The sequence below is a fragment of the Sparus aurata genome, chromosome 13 (assembly GCF_900880675.1).
Source record: "Sparus aurata chromosome 13, fSpaAur1.1, whole genome shotgun sequence".
NCBI classification, from domain to species: Eukaryota; Metazoa; Chordata; class Actinopteri; order Spariformes; family Sparidae; genus Sparus; species Sparus aurata.
The window spans coordinates 28,063,839-28,084,112 of NC_044199.1; the positions used below are offsets into that span (position 1 = coordinate 28,063,839).

The 20,274-nt window shown below is 40.7% G+C and overlaps 2 protein-coding genes, 2 long non-coding RNA genes and 9 other non-coding genes across 16 annotated transcripts in view; 5 read left to right on the plus strand and 8 right to left on the minus strand.

The window, feature by feature from the left end:
• The window catches only part of LOC115594496 (uncharacterized), a 19,304-nt gene extending 14,752 nt beyond the window's left edge, over positions 1-4,552 (plus strand). The window contains exon 3 of the long non-coding RNA XR_003986499.1: positions 4,094-4,552. This is a non-coding gene — a long non-coding RNA (uncharacterized LOC115594496). The remainder of the gene's footprint in view (positions 1-4,093) is intronic.
• Positions 77-3,256, minus strand: styxl1 (serine/threonine/tyrosine interacting-like 1). 2 transcript variants are annotated; one of them, XM_030438601.1, is made up of 8 exons: positions 2,993-3,256; positions 2,806-2,867; positions 2,245-2,344; positions 1,924-2,057; positions 1,433-1,578; positions 1,247-1,350; positions 1,022-1,134; positions 77-282 (listed from the first exon to the last, which is right to left on the minus strand). In XM_030438601.1, exons 1-8 carry the CDS (start codon positions 3,093-3,095, stop codon positions 154-156), a joined length of 891 nt encoding a protein of 296 aa, XP_030294461.1. In that variant the 5' UTR covers positions 3,096-3,256; the 3' UTR covers positions 77-153. The 2 variants fall into 2 exon arrangements, with proteins under 2 accessions (XP_030294461.1, XP_030294460.1); XM_030438600.1 differs by having other exon boundaries at positions 77-285.
• On the minus strand, positions 3,851-6,096 carry LOC115594497 (uncharacterized). 2 transcript variants are annotated; one of them, XR_003986500.1, is made up of 4 exons: positions 5,986-6,096; positions 4,350-4,414; positions 4,107-4,206; positions 3,851-3,964 (listed from the first exon to the last, which is right to left on the minus strand). It is a non-coding gene; the product is annotated as an uncharacterized LOC115594497 (long non-coding RNA). The 2 variants fall into 2 exon arrangements; XR_003986501.1 differs by lacking the exon at positions 5,986-6,096 and adding an exon at positions 4,756-5,042.
• Positions 5,117-15,617, plus strand: LOC115594492 (hepatocyte cell adhesion molecule-like). Of its 2 annotated transcripts, XM_030438596.1 has the most exons (7): positions 5,117-5,234; positions 9,275-9,616; positions 12,694-12,975; positions 14,072-14,165; positions 14,300-14,373; positions 14,517-14,590; positions 14,894-15,617. In XM_030438596.1, the coding sequence occupies exons 1-7, from the start codon at positions 5,150-5,152 to the stop codon at positions 15,041-15,043; spliced, it is 1,101 nt and encodes a 366-aa protein (XP_030294456.1). In that variant the 5' UTR covers positions 5,117-5,149; the 3' UTR covers positions 15,044-15,617. The 2 variants fall into 2 exon arrangements, with proteins under 2 accessions (XP_030294456.1, XP_030294457.1); XM_030438597.1 differs by lacking the exon at positions 14,517-14,590.
• Positions 15,618-16,459: 842 nt separating this feature from the next.
• trnaa-agc (transfer RNA alanine (anticodon AGC)) lies at positions 16,460-16,532 on the plus strand. Its single transcript has one exon. It is a non-coding gene; the product is annotated as a tRNA-Ala (tRNA).
• A 444-nt stretch (positions 16,533-16,976) lies between these two features.
• trnas-gcu (transfer RNA serine (anticodon GCU)) lies at positions 16,977-17,058 on the minus strand. The gene has a single exon. It is a non-coding gene; the product is annotated as a tRNA-Ser (tRNA).
• A 107-nt stretch (positions 17,059-17,165) lies between these two features.
• On the plus strand, positions 17,166-17,238 carry trnaa-agc (transfer RNA alanine (anticodon AGC)). Its single transcript has one exon. It is a non-coding gene; the product is annotated as a tRNA-Ala (tRNA).
• A 396-nt stretch (positions 17,239-17,634) lies between these two features.
• On the minus strand, positions 17,635-17,723 carry trnay-gua (transfer RNA tyrosine (anticodon GUA)). The gene is given in 2 exon segments: positions 17,635-17,670; positions 17,687-17,723. It is a non-coding gene; the product is annotated as a tRNA-Tyr (tRNA).
• A 374-nt stretch (positions 17,724-18,097) lies between these two features.
• trnas-gcu (transfer RNA serine (anticodon GCU)) lies at positions 18,098-18,179 on the minus strand. Its single transcript has one exon. It is a non-coding gene; the product is annotated as a tRNA-Ser (tRNA).
• Positions 18,180-18,286: 107 nt separating this feature from the next.
• trnaa-agc (transfer RNA alanine (anticodon AGC)) lies at positions 18,287-18,359 on the plus strand. Its single transcript has one exon. It is a non-coding gene; the product is annotated as a tRNA-Ala (tRNA).
• Positions 18,360-18,756: 397 nt separating this feature from the next.
• trnay-gua (transfer RNA tyrosine (anticodon GUA)) lies at positions 18,757-18,845 on the minus strand. Its single transcript is given in 2 exon segments — positions 18,757-18,792; positions 18,809-18,845. It is a non-coding gene; the product is annotated as a tRNA-Tyr (tRNA).
• A 385-nt stretch (positions 18,846-19,230) lies between these two features.
• Positions 19,231-19,312, minus strand: trnas-gcu (transfer RNA serine (anticodon GCU)). The gene has a single exon. It is a non-coding gene; the product is annotated as a tRNA-Ser (tRNA).
• A 577-nt stretch (positions 19,313-19,889) lies between these two features.
• trnay-gua (transfer RNA tyrosine (anticodon GUA)) lies at positions 19,890-19,978 on the minus strand. Its single transcript is given in 2 exon segments — positions 19,890-19,925; positions 19,942-19,978. It is a non-coding gene; the product is annotated as a tRNA-Tyr (tRNA).
• Positions 19,979-20,274: the final 296 nt, after the last annotated feature.

Here is a 20,274-nt window from a genome sequence, read left to right on the forward strand (position 1 = left end):
ACACAATTTTACCACATCACATGAGTTTTATTAAAACCTGCACTGCTACAAATAGTAACACACAAAAGAGATCCTCTAACTTTTACTGCTGCTTTTATTGCATAAAGTCAATAGCAGTTAGCCATATCATCATCATAGCTGTCATGTCCTTTGTTAAAAATGAGGCTCAAAGATATCATTCACTTTTGTTCCTGTTTTGTGAAGCTCCCATTCAGACAGCTGCTGCATAAACCCCCTGTTTGGCCTCATGCTTGATTTGCATTTGAGCAGGTGCGTCCAGGCCTGCTGAACAAAGTAAAAGCAGTAGCATTAGCATGTCTGTTAAAGACCACATGTTTATAATTGACCCATAGAGGTGCTGGTGTGCAGTTTTTTGCTACCTTGGATAGAGCCAGGCGGGCTGTTTCCAACTTTTTCCAGTGTTTATTCAAAGCTAGGCTAATTAGCTGCTTGCTCCAGCTACACATTTTATCAATAAATCTGAGCAACAAAATTAACAAGTTTATTTCCCACAATGACAAACCACTGACTAACTACATATTCCTGTAAATACGAAGCTGTAGTCAGGACGTGGTAAGCCTAGCTTAGCATAAGGACTGGAAGCAGTGGGAACACTTAGCTTAACACCTCTAAAGCTTACTTATTAACATAAGTTTGTAAGCATCTGGTCTGTTTGATTCTTACATGAACAAAATTGTAAAATTGAAAATTTGTGGTGAGAGTTTTTGGGCTATTGCACTATTAATTGTTGATAATAACTCATCTGAATGACACTGTGCAGAATAATAAACTTTGGTGTATTACACTGACGTAGCTGATGATTCACTGATTTTAAAACTCCCACAAAGACCACAAATTTGTACATTCTGTCCATGCTGTTAACAAAAAAGATACCGACTGGTTGCATGTCTGAGGCTTTCAAAACTAATTTTCTTGCTATGATTGATTATTGATTTTGAACAAGACCACTTTGTCATTGATTCTGCACCCACTGAAGCCAAACAGTATGAGCTCCACCTACCTCCAGTGTGTATTTCAGGTGGTGCATGAGAAATGCGATGGTTACAGCACTGCAGCGGCTCCTGCCCTGCCTGGAAACTATCAGGACTTTAGAGCCCATGTTGATGTGTGTATCTGAAAATAAAAGACAGAACATTAATTGGTTCCCTGCTTCTATAAATGAGACCAGAAAATATTTATAACAATTTAAAAAAAGCTTGTTAACTATAGTGGGAGCACGACTTGCCAATAAAACTACAAATCCTTTCAAAACTTGAATATAAATCAGACGCCACAGAGTCGGCCACAGGGATGTTGAGGACGGTCTGGTTCCCCTTTATGGATTGAGATCTAAAAGTATCAAAAACAACCACCTTGACACGTCATTCAGACTCTTCCTCAATAATGTTTCACACATCCAGTCCTGCCTTACTCCTGAGTGTCACTCTGTAACATGCTGATGAAAGCGCTGATTTTCAGGTCTTTGAGGATACTGGAGTCCATGCCCTGTTTCTGGTCACCCATATACAGCAGTCCTGCTAAAACCTCCACAGGATAAATCTTCAGGCTTTCCAGCTCCTGAATGAATAAAGAAATGAATGACTTTAGTGGCTGTATCACTAACTGGGCAAATTGTGCTCTGTGGCTCCGAAAGTATATAGTTAAATGCGTGACGCCCCCAGTTAAGCTGTTGTGAGGTGTTGCTGTTATTTTTGAAAATGTGGCCAGACTAAGAGCTGTCTATAAGTCCACAGATAAACCTTAGGTTATACAAAGTGGAGTCTTGACCCTGTGGACAAAGTCTGAAGAAAGTTGAATTTAAATCACTTGACTTAAGACCAGTACTATCTGGAATATTGAGATAAACCTTCACAGACTTAATTATGAGTCTATGAATCCCCAGGTTGCGTGAGTTTGTATTACCATGATGGTGTAGATGATTTTTTCAGTCCTTAAAAAATGGTACAGAGCTGAGAACCTCTGAAAGCCTCCTCTCACTATGTGGACTGGGTGGAGGCTTGCTTTAGCGAGGGCCTGGGCACATTCAACTGCTCTGCCTGCAACCAGTCAGAAACCAATGCATGTACATTACTTAAATCTGTGACAGAAATGTGGAGTTCAAAATATATTAAAGAAAAATTAATTTGATCTTGGAATAGAAAACATTGTCCCATTAGTTATATACTATTATTCAGTCTTGTTGCCCAGTCATTTATTGAGTGGAGTGGTGAAGGATCCAGTGACCTTGTTCTTGTAAACAGCTTGTGTTGCTGTCGTAGACGACCATGTGCCGCATACTGTCCACCTCCACAGCTTCTGGTAGGAGGAACATGCCCTCTGAATCCTGGAAAGAGTCACCCAAAAAGTGTGCATACTTGACACTCAAAATAATCTTAGAAAGTAAAAAACTAAGAAACAAAAGTATCTGTCTTTTGTAACGACAATGACTAATGTCATTACAATGGGTAATGTGGTTGATCTGATAAAAAGGCAACTCTTTATAGATGGCATAAAATAAAGTAAGCAATAAATTAAACATATATCCTCTAATCTAAGTAAAAGCATCTTTGTACCAATATCACACATTTTGACATCAAAACTACTCCTATATTCAGCTTCTCAATTTCTTGTGCAAACAGATGCTATTTTAATCGTAATTATTATTAATTGTTTGTTGTTGTTGTTTTTTTTGTCATGTAACTGGTAGTGAAGTGCCACACAGACTTATTTCAATCTATTCAAAAGACATGCTTAGCAAACTATTTGCTAAGCCTGGATTTTACAAGAGCCAAATAAAATCAATACCATTTTGACATTCTTGGCTGTTATGATGTGACTCATTCTGTAATCTTGGGTTTCACGGGCATCTAGGAAAAGACACATACAATACACAATTAAGTTACAGCTTGAGTTTAACTGAATTAAAGCACAGCACCCAAGCAAATCAACCAACTGCTTGGAATAACCACTGTAGCTGAGCTAAATCTCTTACCAATCAAACAGAGGTAGTTTATCTCTGCCAGCCTCGACACACAGCTGCACTGGTTGAGGAGATTGTAGAGCTCAAACGGCTCACACATCATGATTTCAGCCATCACAGAAAAAATAACAAGAAAACAACAAATGTCAAAAGTACATTAACTGTATGATCAGATAAACCTGAAGGAGACACTATGACTTCTACAAGTGAGCACCTTGTTTAACTGAGGTGTTTTCAAAGACAACAGTTATTGTTTGTGTGGTTCCTGTTTCTAAGCAACTCATTGTCTTCCTTCATTGGTGGATGGTGATGACGTAGATCCTTAAAGTCACAGCTACACATTTCTGGACCATGTAGATTAAATGTTAATTCACAAAAAAGTAATGTGATTCATGTTGAATTTATTGCTTATCTTAAGCAAATATATATTTTTAACTGATTATTTATATTTAATTTTGTTTTATTTCAGCAGTTATTCATTTTCTTGATTGGCTTATTCACTGCATCATCTTATTTATAACACACATTGTCTTTTTTCTTCAATCAAGCAGAAGATATAAGGCTAGCAACAAAACCATATTTCATCTGTTTGACGCACTGACAAATAGAAAAGATGTCTGTCTGGTAGATACCCACTTTTTTTAAAAGATTCTCTTTTATTGGAGGAAACCCACTTGATTTGTCAAACTCACTGATTGCTAAAAAGAATGAATTACTGGGCAATCCCAAAAAACGTGTGTGATCACCTACCTCTCTACAATTCCTCCAACAGAAAGCAACCAAGTGTTCCTTAACATATAAAGAGATGACAAAAGGAGTGTTGAAATATCACATTTTTAATTTCCAATCAAATTATTTCCATAATTGACTGTTTATTCCCTTATGGCTGCAAGCACATAAGTCTTCACATACATCATCTTCAATTATGATATTTAATGCATAGAGAGGTCCTCTCTCCTCGGACAGCTGGCGCTGGTACAGGACCTGCAGGTGGGAAAAAAAGCCAATCAGAGAATTATCTATAACCACTTATCCTTGAGAGGGAAGCAGTGCATCTATGGGCAGTTTAGAGTCCACAATTAACCTAGCATGCATGTCTTTGAAATGTGGAAGGATACCGGAGCACCTGGTGTAACCCCACGCAGGCAAGGGGAGAATATGTGAGCCATGGGTGAAACCGGAGCTGATCCAGGGTTGGGCGCTGCTTGGGGGCCTTGGTCAAACAACTTTGCAAGAAATCCAAGCAGTATGGAGAGAAAGCAGTACAAGAATGGTGAATCTGATGGCTACAGCAATACATCGGAATGTGAACTAAAATGAACAGATTTGTGTCTGCTGATAAGTTTGCATATGACCACGTTTTTCTTACCTTTGGACAGCTCATCTTTGATTTTCAGACCTTCTTTGTCAGGAATCTGGTTGTCTTGGGATGTACTGCATGTAATGATTGATATTGATATGACATTGGTTTAATGTACACAATACAACTTTCCCATCTTTTCATAAACTTGTCCTGTTGTAGTCTAATAGAAAAGGTCACTCTTTCCATCCCAAAGATACTATTAATGATGTCAACCAAATCATCCACAGTAGGTAAACTTGGTTAAAAACACTTTCTAGTTATTGATAAGTCCTTTACCTTCCCTGTGGCACCAACATTGAAACAAAATGATTTTGTTTGCACTGGAAATATAAAAATCTAATGGGAAGATATCTATGATGTTTACTGATAACATTCAGGCTTCCCAATGGAACAACTTCTTCATATCACATACCTGACATCACTTCCTCTGAAACCACTCCCAGTTATACTTTATAAGTTTAGCTCCAGGTTTGGAAGGCTCTCAGACAAGCAAAAAACAATATGAATGTGTCAGTGTAGTTGTTAAACTACACTGACACATTCATATTGTGTGGTGATGAACACTGATGTCTTTTCATGAACATATCACATAGCGGTATAATAATAATCATTTAAACTAAGCTAACTAAACATACAAAGCGGTCATCCAGACACACACACACTTTTGTCCTGCTTCTACATTGGCTTTTGAGAACAACATGTACTCAGTCCCAGCAGAGGCTGAATGAACGACTGTGTTCTCCGTCCTGCCCAGTGTCACAAATCATGCTGGTTGTCTGGGACAAAAACAAAGCTTGAGACCCAAGATGAAGGCACTGAAGGAGACTCCTTCAAAAGCCAAAATATTCTCCCAGATTTTATTGCTTGTGTGTCTTGGTTCCTTCAATCAAGGTAAGTCACATTTTCTACTTCAGAATTGTCTTTAATACTGAATAGATCACTTTTGCATAACAATGGTCTGCTGTTTCACTTGCATATTAATGCACTGTGTCATTAATACAAAGTCACAAGTAATCAACAGTTGAACAGATTAAGTCTTTTTATTATGAATGTTGTTGCATTGTTGTGGCATATGAAAGAATCAAAGCAGTTTCAAATTTCAGATGTGATTTTGGTTGTTGTCTTCGCTCCTTACAAATGCAGCAACTAGTTAGAATAAATCAAAGGGTCTTGTTAGTAGATTATTGCAATAGTCACTCAAATTCTCAGTATAATCAGTTAATTATAGACATGACTTAGCTTTCTCAATACTAGTTGGGAGTCGGAGGGACATACCAAATACAAGGCGTAACTGCAGGGTGGTTTTAAAGTTGCATACTAAATATAAATACGCAACAGCTACATTTGACACAACATGATATGAGGTTAATGATAACACGCTATATTTCTGTATCACCTTCTAAAAGAGTTACAAAGTGCTTTACAATGACAAAATAAAAAACAATCCAATAAAATAACAACAACCCCAAAAATGTATTAAATTAGGATAACACATACTATAAGATATTAATATAATAAACCAATAGGGTTCATTATTAGACATACAGCAAAAAAATATATTAAGTAAAAGTGCATTTTAAAAGGTGTGGTTATTGTTATTTCTGCAGTGTTATGCATAATATTGTAACACATTCCACATTACCACTAATTATGGCATCCGCGCTTTACAGACATCACAAAGGTGTCATTTGTTGTTGGGGAATTGGATTGCATCAGACTGTGTGGGTGCTCCTAGTCTTGTGCCCACCCTTTGTAAGTAATACAGTAATTGTGCCTACAGGCTGTACCAGAACCAGTGTTTTCAGATGTTTAGTTATTTTCAGATGCATCTCATCACTGTCCTGCCATTGTTGTGGCTAGCAGCAGAGTCACTGAGCTGCTCTGTTTCTGCAAAGCTAGCATTGGCATCTGGATTGCCCCCAGTGCTCTTTTCATGAACTGCCAAGAAGGAAATTTGAACAAACAATACCCACTTTTGTTAGCTCATGCTGGCCCATCCCAAGGACTCACAGCTGTTACCATGGTGATGTGGATCTGCCATGAAAACTGGCTCCAGTATACAGCAATGATGGGGTGTGGTGCCCACACTGGCTTTCAGCTAACTGCTGTGACAATCACTAAAGTTGAAAAAACATGGAACTAATATGGACAGTGATCACTGAAGGCCATCTACAATTTGCTTTTTGCAAGAACTGTACATTAATTTTCCTAAACCTATTGAAACAGACAGTCCAGCATCCCTACAAATTACATTCATATTGGATGATTCCTCAGCACACAATATACCTATGTCTCATGCCAGCGCTCAGTGCCAGTGCAGGAACTGGTATGTCCTTTATGTAGCAAGGCAGAATTTAAGAGTTAGGAGTTTTCATTCCTCTGAGGACATACAATTAATATTGTTTTTTTTCCATGCAGAAATTATAGAAATAAATCATTGAAAAAATTTTAATGAAAAAATTGTGCAGGTTTGCACTATTTTCCAATATCAAGTTCCACAGATTTATGATTCTCAGCAACTAATAGTTGAGGGTTGACTGTGAAACTATAAAAAGGTGTAATATAATAATATTTAATATCTTAAACCACCATAGATAGTGGATATATTCCACTTGGTTTCTTTTTTTTTTAATCAATACTTATTGCCAAGCTGGTAAAATATAAATTCAATTACAATATCTTTATATTTCAAAGCATTACTGTGTCAGTTTGGCCAGTAATAAGGTCATGGCAGCAAACTCTAGCAAACATAAATATGACATGTGGCAAAAAAAACCAAACATTTTCAATATCTAACTACAGGCATGAACTGTCCACTGTAAACTGAAAGCCTCTGAATTTAAGCAATATTACCCTCGAGGGTGTGCTTTAACATCATTTGAGCACGACAGCACTGTCAACTCAACAAAAATAAAAAGTATAATCAAAATATATCCATGTTGATGGACAATTTGGTCTCAATTTTCAAAGGTTTTTGCGAGTGTGCGTCGCGTTTCCATGGACACACATGGGGTCTGACTAACTGAAACAAAATCAGTCACGTCAGTAGACTCATGTGTAATGGAACGTAGTTTACCACTACAGCAAATAACCCAACCCTTAGTGACCTAGCAAAACAGAAAGGATTTTCTAGTCCCAGATGATGAACTCTGACCTGACGTTAATGTTTTATCGCTGTCTCGGAACTTCCCGAACTAAATCAATACTGCACAGATGAACAGAAAATGCTTATTTTTATCGCCCAAGTTATAACAAAGATGTTGATTTTTTTCTTTTCTTCTATATCTTTTATAAAACGTTTTCACCGCAGTTAGTGTCTCTCACACTGAAGGGAAAATAAATAATAGCCAGGCGTTTATTTGTTTCATTCACTTAACGGACCTAACTCCTCATCTCTGCTGTCACTCACGGTGGCCTACATTTGTTTCGCCATCGCCCTGATCATTTTGCGGGACACTCTCTTGTGGCGTGCCCGTTTGCTGTTAACTAATTCCCGCATGTTCATCTCAGGCTCCTCGCTAGCCTTCTTTCCCCCTCCACCAGGCAGCCTGGACTCCGTTTTATTTTATCGCCAGTCTCTCACTCTCTTGGGGTCGACAAAAAACGTCTAGCGGCTGCTTCTCCCGACTTTTCCTCTGCATATTTTACGGCAGAAAGTTTTAATTTCAAGCCATACTTTTTATTTTTTTTGCTCCAGCTCTGACAGTTACTATGTTGCAATGGAGATGGATACACTATTGCCACAGACTTGGCGGAGTAATATTTTGAGTAATGAGTCAGGCGTGCTGTCATGCTGATTTGAGCACGGTCTAAATGTCTTGTTGACTAATCAGATTGCTCGGTTGGAACTACTTGTTGTATGTTTTTGGCAGCTAGTTAACTTTGACTGGCACATTTGGACGATGACATAAACGCTGACCAGACGCTTTAAAATATCAAAATCCCATATGCTGATAAAAATGAATCGTCTGATGCTGGTTAGTTTGTGTAGTCTAGTTGAGGAGTAGCCATTGTTATAGGAGGTTGCAGTGAGTGGAGTTATTCTTGCCACAGAACGTTAGCCAACCAGCAAAAGTAAGAAAGCTAGGTTATGTCAGCCTAGAGCTAGCTTGTGAAGGTGCAACAGCAAACCTTCGCTAAAACTTACTGTCTCGACCCATTTTTCATAGCTGCCATCTTTTCTTGAAAAATAAATATTTTGATTAACTGACATGGTAATTGAGTTGGTTATCATCCCACAGCAAAGTCATTTAGGCTAGTAAATCATGAAGATAAAAAATGTTTTTGCTAATAGTAACTAGCATAGCCTATAGTTAAGCTACTTACAAACACAAACTCATATATATAACTCATATATATTCAATTACTGATTGATTTATTATATTTATGTAAATATAACCAACTAAAAGCATTCGGACAAACACCTAGCGAAACACAGATTGTTTCATTTAAACTATATGAACTACAGATAATCAAGATAATGATTTTGTCCAAGTATAGTAGTTATTTGCCTTTTTCAGCAGTCATTTTTTGTGATAAAATAATGAGCCCATAAAAAGCATAAAATAAGGCATTGCAACAATGAAAAACCAATGGAATATAATAAGGCAGTCCTGCAATAAAGCCAGCATTTATGTAAATCACAATATAGGTAAGTAGGCTCTAATTTTGGCCACCCTGTTTATGTAAATGAAAACAGGCTAACAGAAACATCTATCTGTATAACACAGTGCAGTTCAACAGTGCATCTGTTAAAATGATGATTTAAATTGAATCAATTCAAATCAAATCAATCAATCAATTAATATTAGCAGTCACCCAAACAACCACCAGCCAATCAAAATACAAGGTTTTAACTGACTATGGTGTGCATGATGTTGGAATGGTGTGGATACCTGACGCAGTAACCTCTCTCGAATATTTTGGTGCAGGTGGGGTGCTGGCGGTGAATATGACTATCCCCAACACCCTCATCAGAGGTACAGTAGGAGGGGAGGCCCTTCTGTCGGTCCGCTACAGCAGTTTCAGCCTCGACCTGCCGGTCATCAAGTGGCAGCTGCAAAGAGAAAAGTCTGTCACTCTTGTCCAGTCGATTGGAACTGACATCATCGGCACCTTGAGGCCTGAGTATCGAGACCGCATCCTGGTATTTGAGAATGGGACTCTGCTTCTCCACAACCTCAGACTCTCTGATGATGGAATTTATGACGTGGAGATCTCCATCACAGATGATACCTTTACAGGAGAGGGCAGCATCACACTCACTGTGGACGGTAGGAGGACAGGTTCCCTGTATGACTGTAAAATTAATGTAAGGGTTCATTCACACCACTGACTGATGACTAGCAGTCCAGTCTTGACTAATGGACTGCTAAAATAACAAAAATAATTCCTCGAGTTGTAAACTTTCTAACTGTCACACTTCTCAATTATCACCAACAAACTTTTTGCTTTTTGGCAATGATGTCTTCATGGTGACTTGTTGAGCACCATTATGGTGGAATAATTTCATATAATTTGAAGTCGGAAATTTCATCATATGTAGAGAAAAACCTGAAAATCCTGGTATATGAAATCCCTGCAGGCCTGTAATCCTCTGCTCGGTGTTCAGGAGTCGAGTCTGAACAACAGCAGCCTCTATATTTGTTAGTCAGAATGTGCGTTCATGCGCTGTCAAAAATATTGAATAAACATTTTTCTGACTGGGAAAATTCATATGAATGCCCTCGGAGTTTGAGAAAATGTTGGTACATAAATTGCAAAGTTGACGTCATTTGATGCTGAAACATGGTGGACTACAGTAAACACTGGCTCGATGGTAAGAAACCTTTACGAAAGTCACGGTTGTAGAGTCACTGTATTGTTTCCTCTGTGCTGCTTTGTCACTCAAATACTGGAGACAGCAGTCAATGTGTTGTTGTGACGATCTAGGCAATGAAATGCTAAACAACTTATTTTTGGCATCCATGTTGCCCCCACATTCTGACATGATGCAAATGAAAACACCAAAGTAGCAAGAACGACTTCCCAATTCGGGAAATTGGACCATTTCAGGAGCATGTGAATGTGTCTCAGTATGGTCATGATATTGAAGGCCTGAGAGTGTATTATATTAGTGTGTTATATTATTATTTATTGATTATAAGGAAAAATGCACATGGAGAAAGAGTTAGCAACATTTTTTTTCTACTTTCCTAGTCTACTTCCAGTGATCAGTACCTGATCACAGGTCTTGGTGTTACCTTTCTGAGAATAAGATGTTTTCACTTTGGCTGATTAGGCCTCTGGTCAGGATGTAGCTGAAAGAGGGCTACACTGGGAATAGCATGAAAGGACTCCATTTGGCCATGCCTGAATACTGTTATGTGGCATCAATGCTAAGGAAATCCGGTTAAATGGAGTGCAGGAAGGCAGTTGGTATGACAAGGATTTAGCTTAATCTTTTCACAGCTTTTACGTATTGACAGAACCAACATGTTCTTGTTTTAATTCAGCCACTATAAGACTATAATATTTCTAGACTTTATTGTTTATGATGCTGTTGGTAAAAGTGGTATTTTACTTGTCGGACAGAATTGACAATCTAAAGGGGCCATGCCATCAGATCACCAGATCCATTAAAAATGACAAAAGCTTAATTTTCCCACCCTAGCAGGTTAAAACTGCACTGTACTGATAAGAGACGTGTGGTGACCCCATCCTCTGGGTATTTAAATCACCTTCAAGTATAAGGGTAATGTTTTTATATTGTCAGCAGTACTGGTAGAAGTTGCACTGCTGGCCCTGTAGACTTCCTGAAAACACTGCCCATGTTAATCCCCCCTGTATTAGGACTTAATGTGGCCCATGTTCACCTCTTACCTCTTAGGGACAGATCTACAATAACTGGCTTTTACAGGCAACAGTGTTTGTGGGCCCTACCTCCTAACATGTTAGAGCTCAGTGGTGCACATGACAAATGATGGAATGACATCAATCCTGCCCACACAGAAGGCAGTGCGAAGGTCACCTGTATCCTGAAGAATAGGAAGGAGGAACAACGTCTGTGTAAGGGAGAAGAATGCAGTCCCATGCCAACTGATGCCCTCAAACATCAGCCAAATGTCATGAACGTTGTTACCTTGACAACAGTATAACTACATCTCCAATTTCCACAAAACTGTATTACAATATTAGCTGTACTTTTGGAACTTGAGTGTCATGACTTAAAATTGACTCTGGCTTTGCAAAACAGCAACTTTGTAATCCTGTACATAGATGCCATAGTCTTTATGTAGATCCATGACCTATATTATCAGATACTAATGCTATTAGTTTATCAGAGACAAATTGCATATCGTGGTAGTTTAGCAATAACATGGATTTCCTCCATTTCCTCCTGGAGTTTTTTTTTTCAACTGTAAAAAAATAATATAGTCACTGTATAGAGAATTACTGTAAGGAAGATGTCAAATTATAAAATCATATAAGGCAGTCTCCAAATCTCCAGAAAAACAAGGAAATGTATACAAACGTTGAATATAGGGGCCCAAGAGATTTGGCTACATCACTAGCAAGATTTTCAGGGCTGATAAGCTAAAGAACAATTTGACTATCCAGCATTTTGACATTTTGCAACAACTTAAAGAGAAGGTTGTGTGCTTCATTCAATTTTAGAGTGTTGTGTGTTTGTGTAGCATTGATGAGAGATGTATTTTCTGAAAAACTGGCCCCAGTGGAAGAATGTATAATGCAAATAAAATAGGGCCTAAGATGGCATCTACATTACATGAGACAATAATAAAGGAGGTCAGTCATACCTGAAACGGATGTATGTTACTGTAAATTAAAAAGATTTTTGTTTCCAAAGTCCAAAGATGTGTATATATATGTATGCATACATACATACATACATACATACATACATACATACATACATACATACATACATGGATCTTTTGAATTTACAGTAACATACATCCGTGTGTGTGTGTATATAGGTCGAATCTAGGTTTGGGTCCAAAGATCAGTAACACTGCACTAAATTGTTCTCCGCATCAGCTGTATGCATGAATTGTTGCAAAAAAGTTCACCATATGAACCTAAAAATGTGACAGAACATCACTGTTGTGCTTTCAGCCTGTTTTGGATGTCTCCAAATGTAGGTCTAAATAAGTAAGTGAGGGTAGAGACAGACTGCAGCATGTGGAACCAGAAATGCCATAATAATCATCCAGTCAGAATTAAGTATTAAAAATAATTATATAGACTTCATGGTCACCATACATCCAACATGGAGGACTGCACGTGTCTTGTCTTTACTGTCTATTTACATGTTAAAATCTATTGTATCCACTGTCTCTTCAACCAGAGTCTATATCCAGGCCCTATATCGACATGGAGTCTTCATCGGTGCTGGAGCTCAGTGAAAACGTCGTCCTCAACTGCTCCCATGACAATGGCACCAGGACTACATACAGGTGGTTCAAAGGTGGAAAGCCACTGACCAATGTGACGAGGTTTACGCTGTCACCTGATCAGAAGCTGTTGACCATCTCACGTGTGCTGATGGCAGATGATGACATATACAGCTGTGCAGTGGAGAATCCTGTGGGCAACATGACAAGCCTGCCTATCAGACTGACTGTCTACAGTAGGTGATACTGTCTTACTGACTGTCTCGAGTTTCAACAAGAGTTATAACACATCATATAAGACATAGTAATGTGGTGCTTTGAAAGCTAGAATCATCAGCTAAGTTGGCTAAGCAATATTAAGAGAGTTAGCAGTACTCACTCGATTATGTAGCAAATATGAATGATACGCTGTACCAAACAGTAAGAAAGATGAGAGGCCTTCTGTTGCACACGGACTCTGCAAAGTGACAGGATGCAGTAGATGAAGGTTTCATGGAGGCTAAAAATAAGTTTGATACATATTTATCAGGAGAACACAGATGGGATAACCAGTTAGAAAAACCTTGAACCTCCCCAAGGACATTCTCATGTAATTGACAAGCAAATAATTACTTTTTAAATGTTGCAAAAATAGTCGATTTTGGTGGTAAAGGCTACCTTATGCTGTTTGTAAGAGTGGAAAAGAGGAGGGTGCAGACCAATAACAAAGCCCATTGTTTGCTGACCACCAAGAACATTCGCATCACAAAGACAAGTTAGGCTAATGAATCTCATTTGGTTGACAGTTATTTCCTCATACACTTATGCATTATACAAATTAAAACATTTGACCTGAAACAAAAAGTAGAGATATCAACACTGATTACTCTTCATTCTGAGGGGAACATCATGTGTACCCATTTTTCATGGTAATCAACCCAACAGTTGTTGAGATCTTTAAAAAAAAAAGTCAACCTCATGGGGGTGCTAGAGGAGAAGTCTTGGGATCATCAAAGTCCCAACAGATTATATGTGGTCAGAGAATGTCTGTCTGTGCAACATGTTTTACCAATCAGGATTTATTGTCTGAGCACCATGGATATCTACCAAATTTCTTTAAAATCAATCAAAAATGTGTTGAGATATTTCAGTCTAGTTGAAAGCGGTGGATCAACTCACAGATATTGCCATCTGTAGATCCATGCTGCTTACATGGTTAAAAGTATTTTCCTCCCAGATTTATAAACATATATTCAACAATCATAAATTGTAAAATCCTGTCTTGTATGTCCCTGTGTTTTTCTGTTAAGTGCTTACTGTCCATGTGAACTGTAATTCTGCATATGCTACCAGGAAGAAGTTCCCTCTATATCATCCTGTCCACTGGCGGCATCTTCCTCCTTATCACCTTGGTAACAGTGTGTGCCTGCTGGACGCCTTCCAAAAAGTAAGAATTGCTAAAAGGCTTTAAAATCAACCCTTCATAGTGCAGGACTGATTTTACAGTTTATAAAGACAGGTGTGGGGTGCAGATAAACATTGTATCACATTAATGCATTCACACCATTGTGTCTTTGTTAGGCGTAATCAACCCGTTCAAAAGCCTCTCTCAAGGTTCAATGACCACTCTCATCGATCACCAATCAGTCACACAGGTATGGAATTATTATTCTGAATAAATACTCCATTGTGACAAAATCAAAAAGTGATCAGATAATTTACAATAAGACAAGAATAATCTCTATAGAGGAATCTGTATGAATGACAATCCAATATTTTGTTTGTTTCTTCACAACAGATGATGTTCTTCCAAAAATGACTGAGCAAAACGGAATAAATTCAGTAACTTCACTTTACGTCTTGCAGCAAAAGGTATCCATCTCATTACTACTATGATTTGTCCAATTCGGTGATTCACAAAAGGCAGCAAGACTAAAAATCTGATGCAATGCTAGCACCCCCTGGGGGAATCCTTGTTTTACTAGTGAGTACTCAGAGCAATGAGTCTACAGTTCTGCTTCACTACTAATTCTGATCCCTGGACTTCGCCTCTCAGGCTACACATACAGGCTGCCTTACCCCTAGATTCCACCTAACATGTCCGTTACCTGGCTTGTGTGATGCTGTTTTGTTCCATCTTCACACGGCTTCATATTCATGTCTCCCTTTTTGCAGGAGCCCTCTATGGATGACTCATCCAGCAACAGTATTGGATCTCCTTCTGAATATGACCACCCACCATGCTACACCAGTTTCCCCAACTACAATGGGTCTCTTACCCAGTCTAATGGGTCTCCTGCCCACTCCTCTCACAGATATACATGAAAGCCCACCAGGATAAACTGATGCGGTCAGATCGTCCTGCAGTACACTGCTCCTGACTCTGCAACTTCCTGCACATCTGCAGAGTTTGTGAAAAGATATCAAAGCCATTCTCTAGGGTTTTACAGTCATTCCAATACTGCCTATTGATCTGTTTTTATTGAAGTGAACTGTAACTTGAATATAAGTTGTTTGAATTTTGATTTTGTGAAATGGTTTAGTCTGCATGAAGCTGAGGTGGAGTCAGTAAGATGCAATTGAAACATGATAAAGATACTTCTCTTCACATTTTGTCAATTCAAAATCAAACAAGATGGTATTTCTCATTTGTTAATGATATTGAAAACAATATACAGTTTGTAAAGAAAAGAATCACACTAAGAAATGCTTTCCTGTTACAGTGTAATGTGTGAAGCGGTGTTGTATTGTTAAATGAAGTCCAGCAGTTACTTTGTAATATTTTGTTCTTTTACTTCTTCTAGATGAGTTAATAGCATTTTCAATGTGAAGAGGGACAAAGCTATGTTGGTGGAATTTTATATAAACTTTGATTAAATGTGAAATTCTCAAAATCTCAGGGGACTGTTTCTAAGTTTCTTGCAATATTACACTTTTAGTCCTGACATTGGTAAATATTATGTTAATTTTATGTCATGGGATTGTTGAATCAAAATATAAATGAACTGATACAATTTTGATGAAATTAGTTAAATAATGGATACATTCATTGATTACAGAATTTCTGCATCCAGGGAAGCAATTAAAGTTGTTTGAGTTGCTAATGAAGTGCCTATCAGTTAAATTATCCAGTTACAGAGATTATTATTTCAGTCCTCTGCGAATGCCTAGAAGTCATTTAGTTAAGCAATTGAATAGGCACAAGCCCATCTCACTTGAAATTGACAGGTGAGAAGGATGGATGCATTGCAATAAAAGAAGTTGGGAGAGGCACATTATGACCCACAACTAGATGGATAGAGAAACTTACCATGCTGTGAATCAACTCAGGAGGTGTTTTTAATGGTTTATCTCAAGACATGACCTTCACAACCTCTCTGTGCAAGGTGAAGCTGGCAGATCAAAGATACCTCAAGGGCCCTGAGTACTTGCCAACGCTGACATCAGTCACTGAGTGTACCGCTGGATGTGGACAAACTACGTACTTGCGCCCGATAAAATCAAGTAACCAAAGGCACAGCGGTCACATCAGGATAACTATCTCTACCCACCTACAGTCCTCTGCTCTACCAACTGAGCTATCAAAGGTAGCGCTCAGAGAGGAATCACAGAGAGCTACATGGACGGTAACATGTAATGAGTGTGTTCATTTAAGCACCTCGTGGCCTAAGACTGGAAGTTTCGTGACATAATTGATGGAGACTGACGTCGGTCACAGCAGTGCCTTGCAGGAGGCTGCAAGGGGAATTAGCTCAAATGGTAGAGCGCTCGCTTAGCATGCGAGAGGTAGCGGGATTGATGCCCGCATTCTCCAGATGACTTTAGTTTCCTCTCTTCTGTTGCAAAGGTAATGAGTGAAAAACCGTGAGATACTCGACGTTAGTCGATGGACATGCTTAACATGCTGTGAATCAAGTCAGGTGGTGTTGTTAGTGGTTTGGCTCACTGCATGACCTTCACAACCTCTCTATGGCGTGGACCTTAGTTAAGGTGTGGTAGTTCGCTGACACGTGAAGCTGGCGGATCAAAGATGAAGTACCTCAAGCAACGAAACAGGCGGCTCTGAAAAAGATGGCCTTCAAGTCTTTCTATTCTGAACAGACGAGGACGACAGGCAGGGCCCTCTAGGCGGACATGCCTGAACGAAGGGCGCAGCGAGCATCTGCTTAAAGCCAGATGTGAAACACCGTTTGAATGCCACTTAAGGTGTGGTAGTTTGCTGACATGTGAAGACGGCAGATTAAAGATTGCTCAAGTGCGACGAGGATGGGATTCAAACCCACGCGTGCAGAGCACAATGGATTAGCAGTCCATCCCCTTAACCACTCGGCCACCTCGTCTTTGAGCGGAGGGCTCCTTCGTGTGAGCACGCGGTGTGTGACCATAAACAGCCAAGACAGTTGGACCCAACTCAGGTCTGATTGCAGTGCCTTGCAGGAGGCTGCAAGGGGAATTAGCTCAAATGGTAGAGCGCTCGCTTAGCATGCGAGAGGTAGCGGGATCGATGCCCGCATTCTCCAGATGACTTTAGTTTCCTGTCTTCTGTTGCAAAGGTAATGAGTGAAAAACCGTGAGATACTCGACATTAGTCGATGGACATGCTTAACATGCTGTGAATCAAGTCAGGTGGTGTTGTTAGTGGTTTGGCTCACTGCATGACCTTCACAACCTCTCTATGGCGTGGACCTTAGTTAAGGTGTGGTAGTTCGCTGACACGTGAAGCTGGCGAATCAAAGATAAAGTACCTCAAGGGCCCCCCGTATACTCGCCAACGCTGACGTCGGTCACTCAGTTTACCGCCGGATGTGGACAAGCTACGTACTCGCGCCCGATAAAATCTAGTAACCAAATCCACAGCCGTCAGATCAGTTGCTTTCCGATTGGCAAAAATCTACACAGAGGCCAAGAAAAGATCCTCCTTCGAGCCGGATTTGAACCAGCGACCTAAGGATAACTGCCACTAATCACCTACAGTCCTCCGCTCTACCAACTGAGCTATCGAAGGAAGCACTCACAGAGAACTCCATGGACTGTCACATGGCAACGAGTGTGTTCGTTTAAGCACCTGCTGTCCTAAAACTGGGAGGTTCGTGAAGATTGTCGTTGGCCACTACGTTCACCGGCGGACGTGGGACGGCTTTGACTTTTTTTCCCAAACAAATCAAGCAACGAAACAGGCGGCTCTGAAAAAGATGGCCTTCAAGTCTTTCTATTCTGAACAGACGAGGACGACAGGCAGGGCCCTCTAGGCGGACATGCCTGAACGAAGGGCGCAGCGAGCATCTGCTTAAAGCCAGATGAGAAACACCGTTTGAATGCCACTTAAGGTGTGGTAGTTTGCTGACATGTGAAGACGGCAGATTAAAGATTGCTCAAGTGCGACGAGGATGGGATTCGAACCCACGCGTGCAGAGCACAGTGGATTAGCAGTCCATCGCCTTAACCACTCGGCCACCTCGTCTTTGAGCGGAGGGCTCCTTCGTGTGAGCACGCGGTGTGTGACCATAAACAGCCAAGACAGTTGGACCCAACTCAGGTCTGATTGCAGTGCCTTGCAGGAGGCTGCAAGGGGAATTAGCTCAAATGGTAGAGCGCTCCCTTAGCATGCGAGAGGTAGCGGGATCGATGCCCGCATTCTCCAGATGACTTTAGTTTCCTCTCTTCTGTTGCAAAGGTAATGAGTGAAAAACCGTGAGATACTCGACATTAGTCGATGGACATGCTTAACATGCTGTGAATCAAGTCAGGTGGTGTTGTTAGTGGTTTGGCTCACTGCATGACCTTCACAACCTCTCTATGGCGTGGACCTTAGTTAAGGTGTGGTAGTTCGCTGACACGTGAAGCTGGCGGATCAAAGATAAAGTACCTCAAGGGCCCCCCGTATACTCGCCAAAGCTGACGTCGGTCACTCAGTTTACCGCCGGATGTGGACAAGCTACGTACTCGCGCCCGATAAAATCTAGTAACCAAATCCACAGCCGTCAGATCAGTTGCTTTCCGATTGGCAAAAATCTACACAGAGGCCAAGGAAAAGATCCTCCTTCGAGCCGGATTTGAACCAGCGACCTAAGGATAACTGCCACTAATCACCTACAGTCCTCCGCTCTACCAACTGAGCTATCGAAGGAAGCACTCACAGATGAATCACAGAGAACTCCATGGACTGTCACATGGCAACGAGTGTGTTCGTTTAAGCACCTGCTGTCCTAAAACTGGGAGGTTCGTGAAGATTGTCGTCGGCCACTACGTTCACCGGCGGACGTGGGACGGCTTTGACTTTTTTTCCCAAACAAATCAAGCAACGAAACAGGCGGCTCTGAAAAAGATGGCCTTCAAGTCTTTCTATTCTGAACAGACGAGGACGACAGGCAGGGCCCTCTAGGCGGACATGCCTGAACGAAGGGCGCAGCGAGCATCTGCTTAAAGCCAGATGAGAAACACCGTTTGAATGCCACTTAAGGTGTGGTAGTTTGCTGACATGTGAAGACGGCAGATTAAAGATTGCTCAAGTGTGACGAGGATGGGATTCGAACCCACGCGTGCAGAGCACAGTGGATTAGCAGTCCATCGCCTTAACCACTCGGCCACCTCGTCTTTGAGCTGAGGGCTCCTTCGGGTGAGCACGCGGTGTGTGACCATAAACAGCCAAGACAGTTGGACCCAACTCAGGTCTGATTGCAGTGCCTTGCAGGAGGCTGCAAAGGGAATTAGCTCAAATGGTAGAGCGCTCCCTTAGCATGCGAGAGGTAGCGGGATCGATGCCCGCATTCTCCAGATGACTTTAGTTTCCTCTCTTCTGTTGCAAAGGTAATGAGTGAAAAACCGTGAGATACTTGACATTAGTCGATGGACATGCTTAACATGCTGTGAATCAAGTCAGGTGGTGTTGTTAGTGGTTTGGCTCACTGCATGACCTTCACAACCTCTCTATGGCGTGGACCTTAGTTAAGGTGTGGTAGTTCGCTGACACGTGAAGCTGGCGGATCAAAGATAAAGTACCTCAAGGGCCCCCCGTATACACGCCAACGCTGACGTCGGTCACTCAGTTTACCGCCGGATGTGGACAAGCTACGTACTCGCGCCCGATAAAATCTAGTAACCAAATCCACAGCCGTCAGATCAGTTGCTTTCCGATTGGCAAAAATCTACACAGAGGCCAAGGAAAAGATCCTCCTTCGAGCCGGATTTGAACCATCGACCTAAGGATAACTGCCACTAATCACCTACAGTCTTCCGCTCTACCAACTGAGCTATCGAAGGAAGCACTCACAGATGAATCACAGAGAACTCCATGGACTGTCACATGGCAACGAGTGTGTTCGTTTAAGCACCTTCTGTCCTAAAACTGGGAGGTTCGTGAAGATTGTCGTCGGCCACTACGTTCACCGGCGGACGTGGGACGGCTTTGACTTTTTTTCCCAAACAAATCAAGCAACGAAACAGGCGGCTCTGAAAAAGATGGCCTTCAAGTCTTTCTATTCTGAACAGACGAGGACGACAGGCAGGGTCCTCTAGGCGGACATGGCTGAACGAAGGGCGCAGCGAGCATCTGCTTA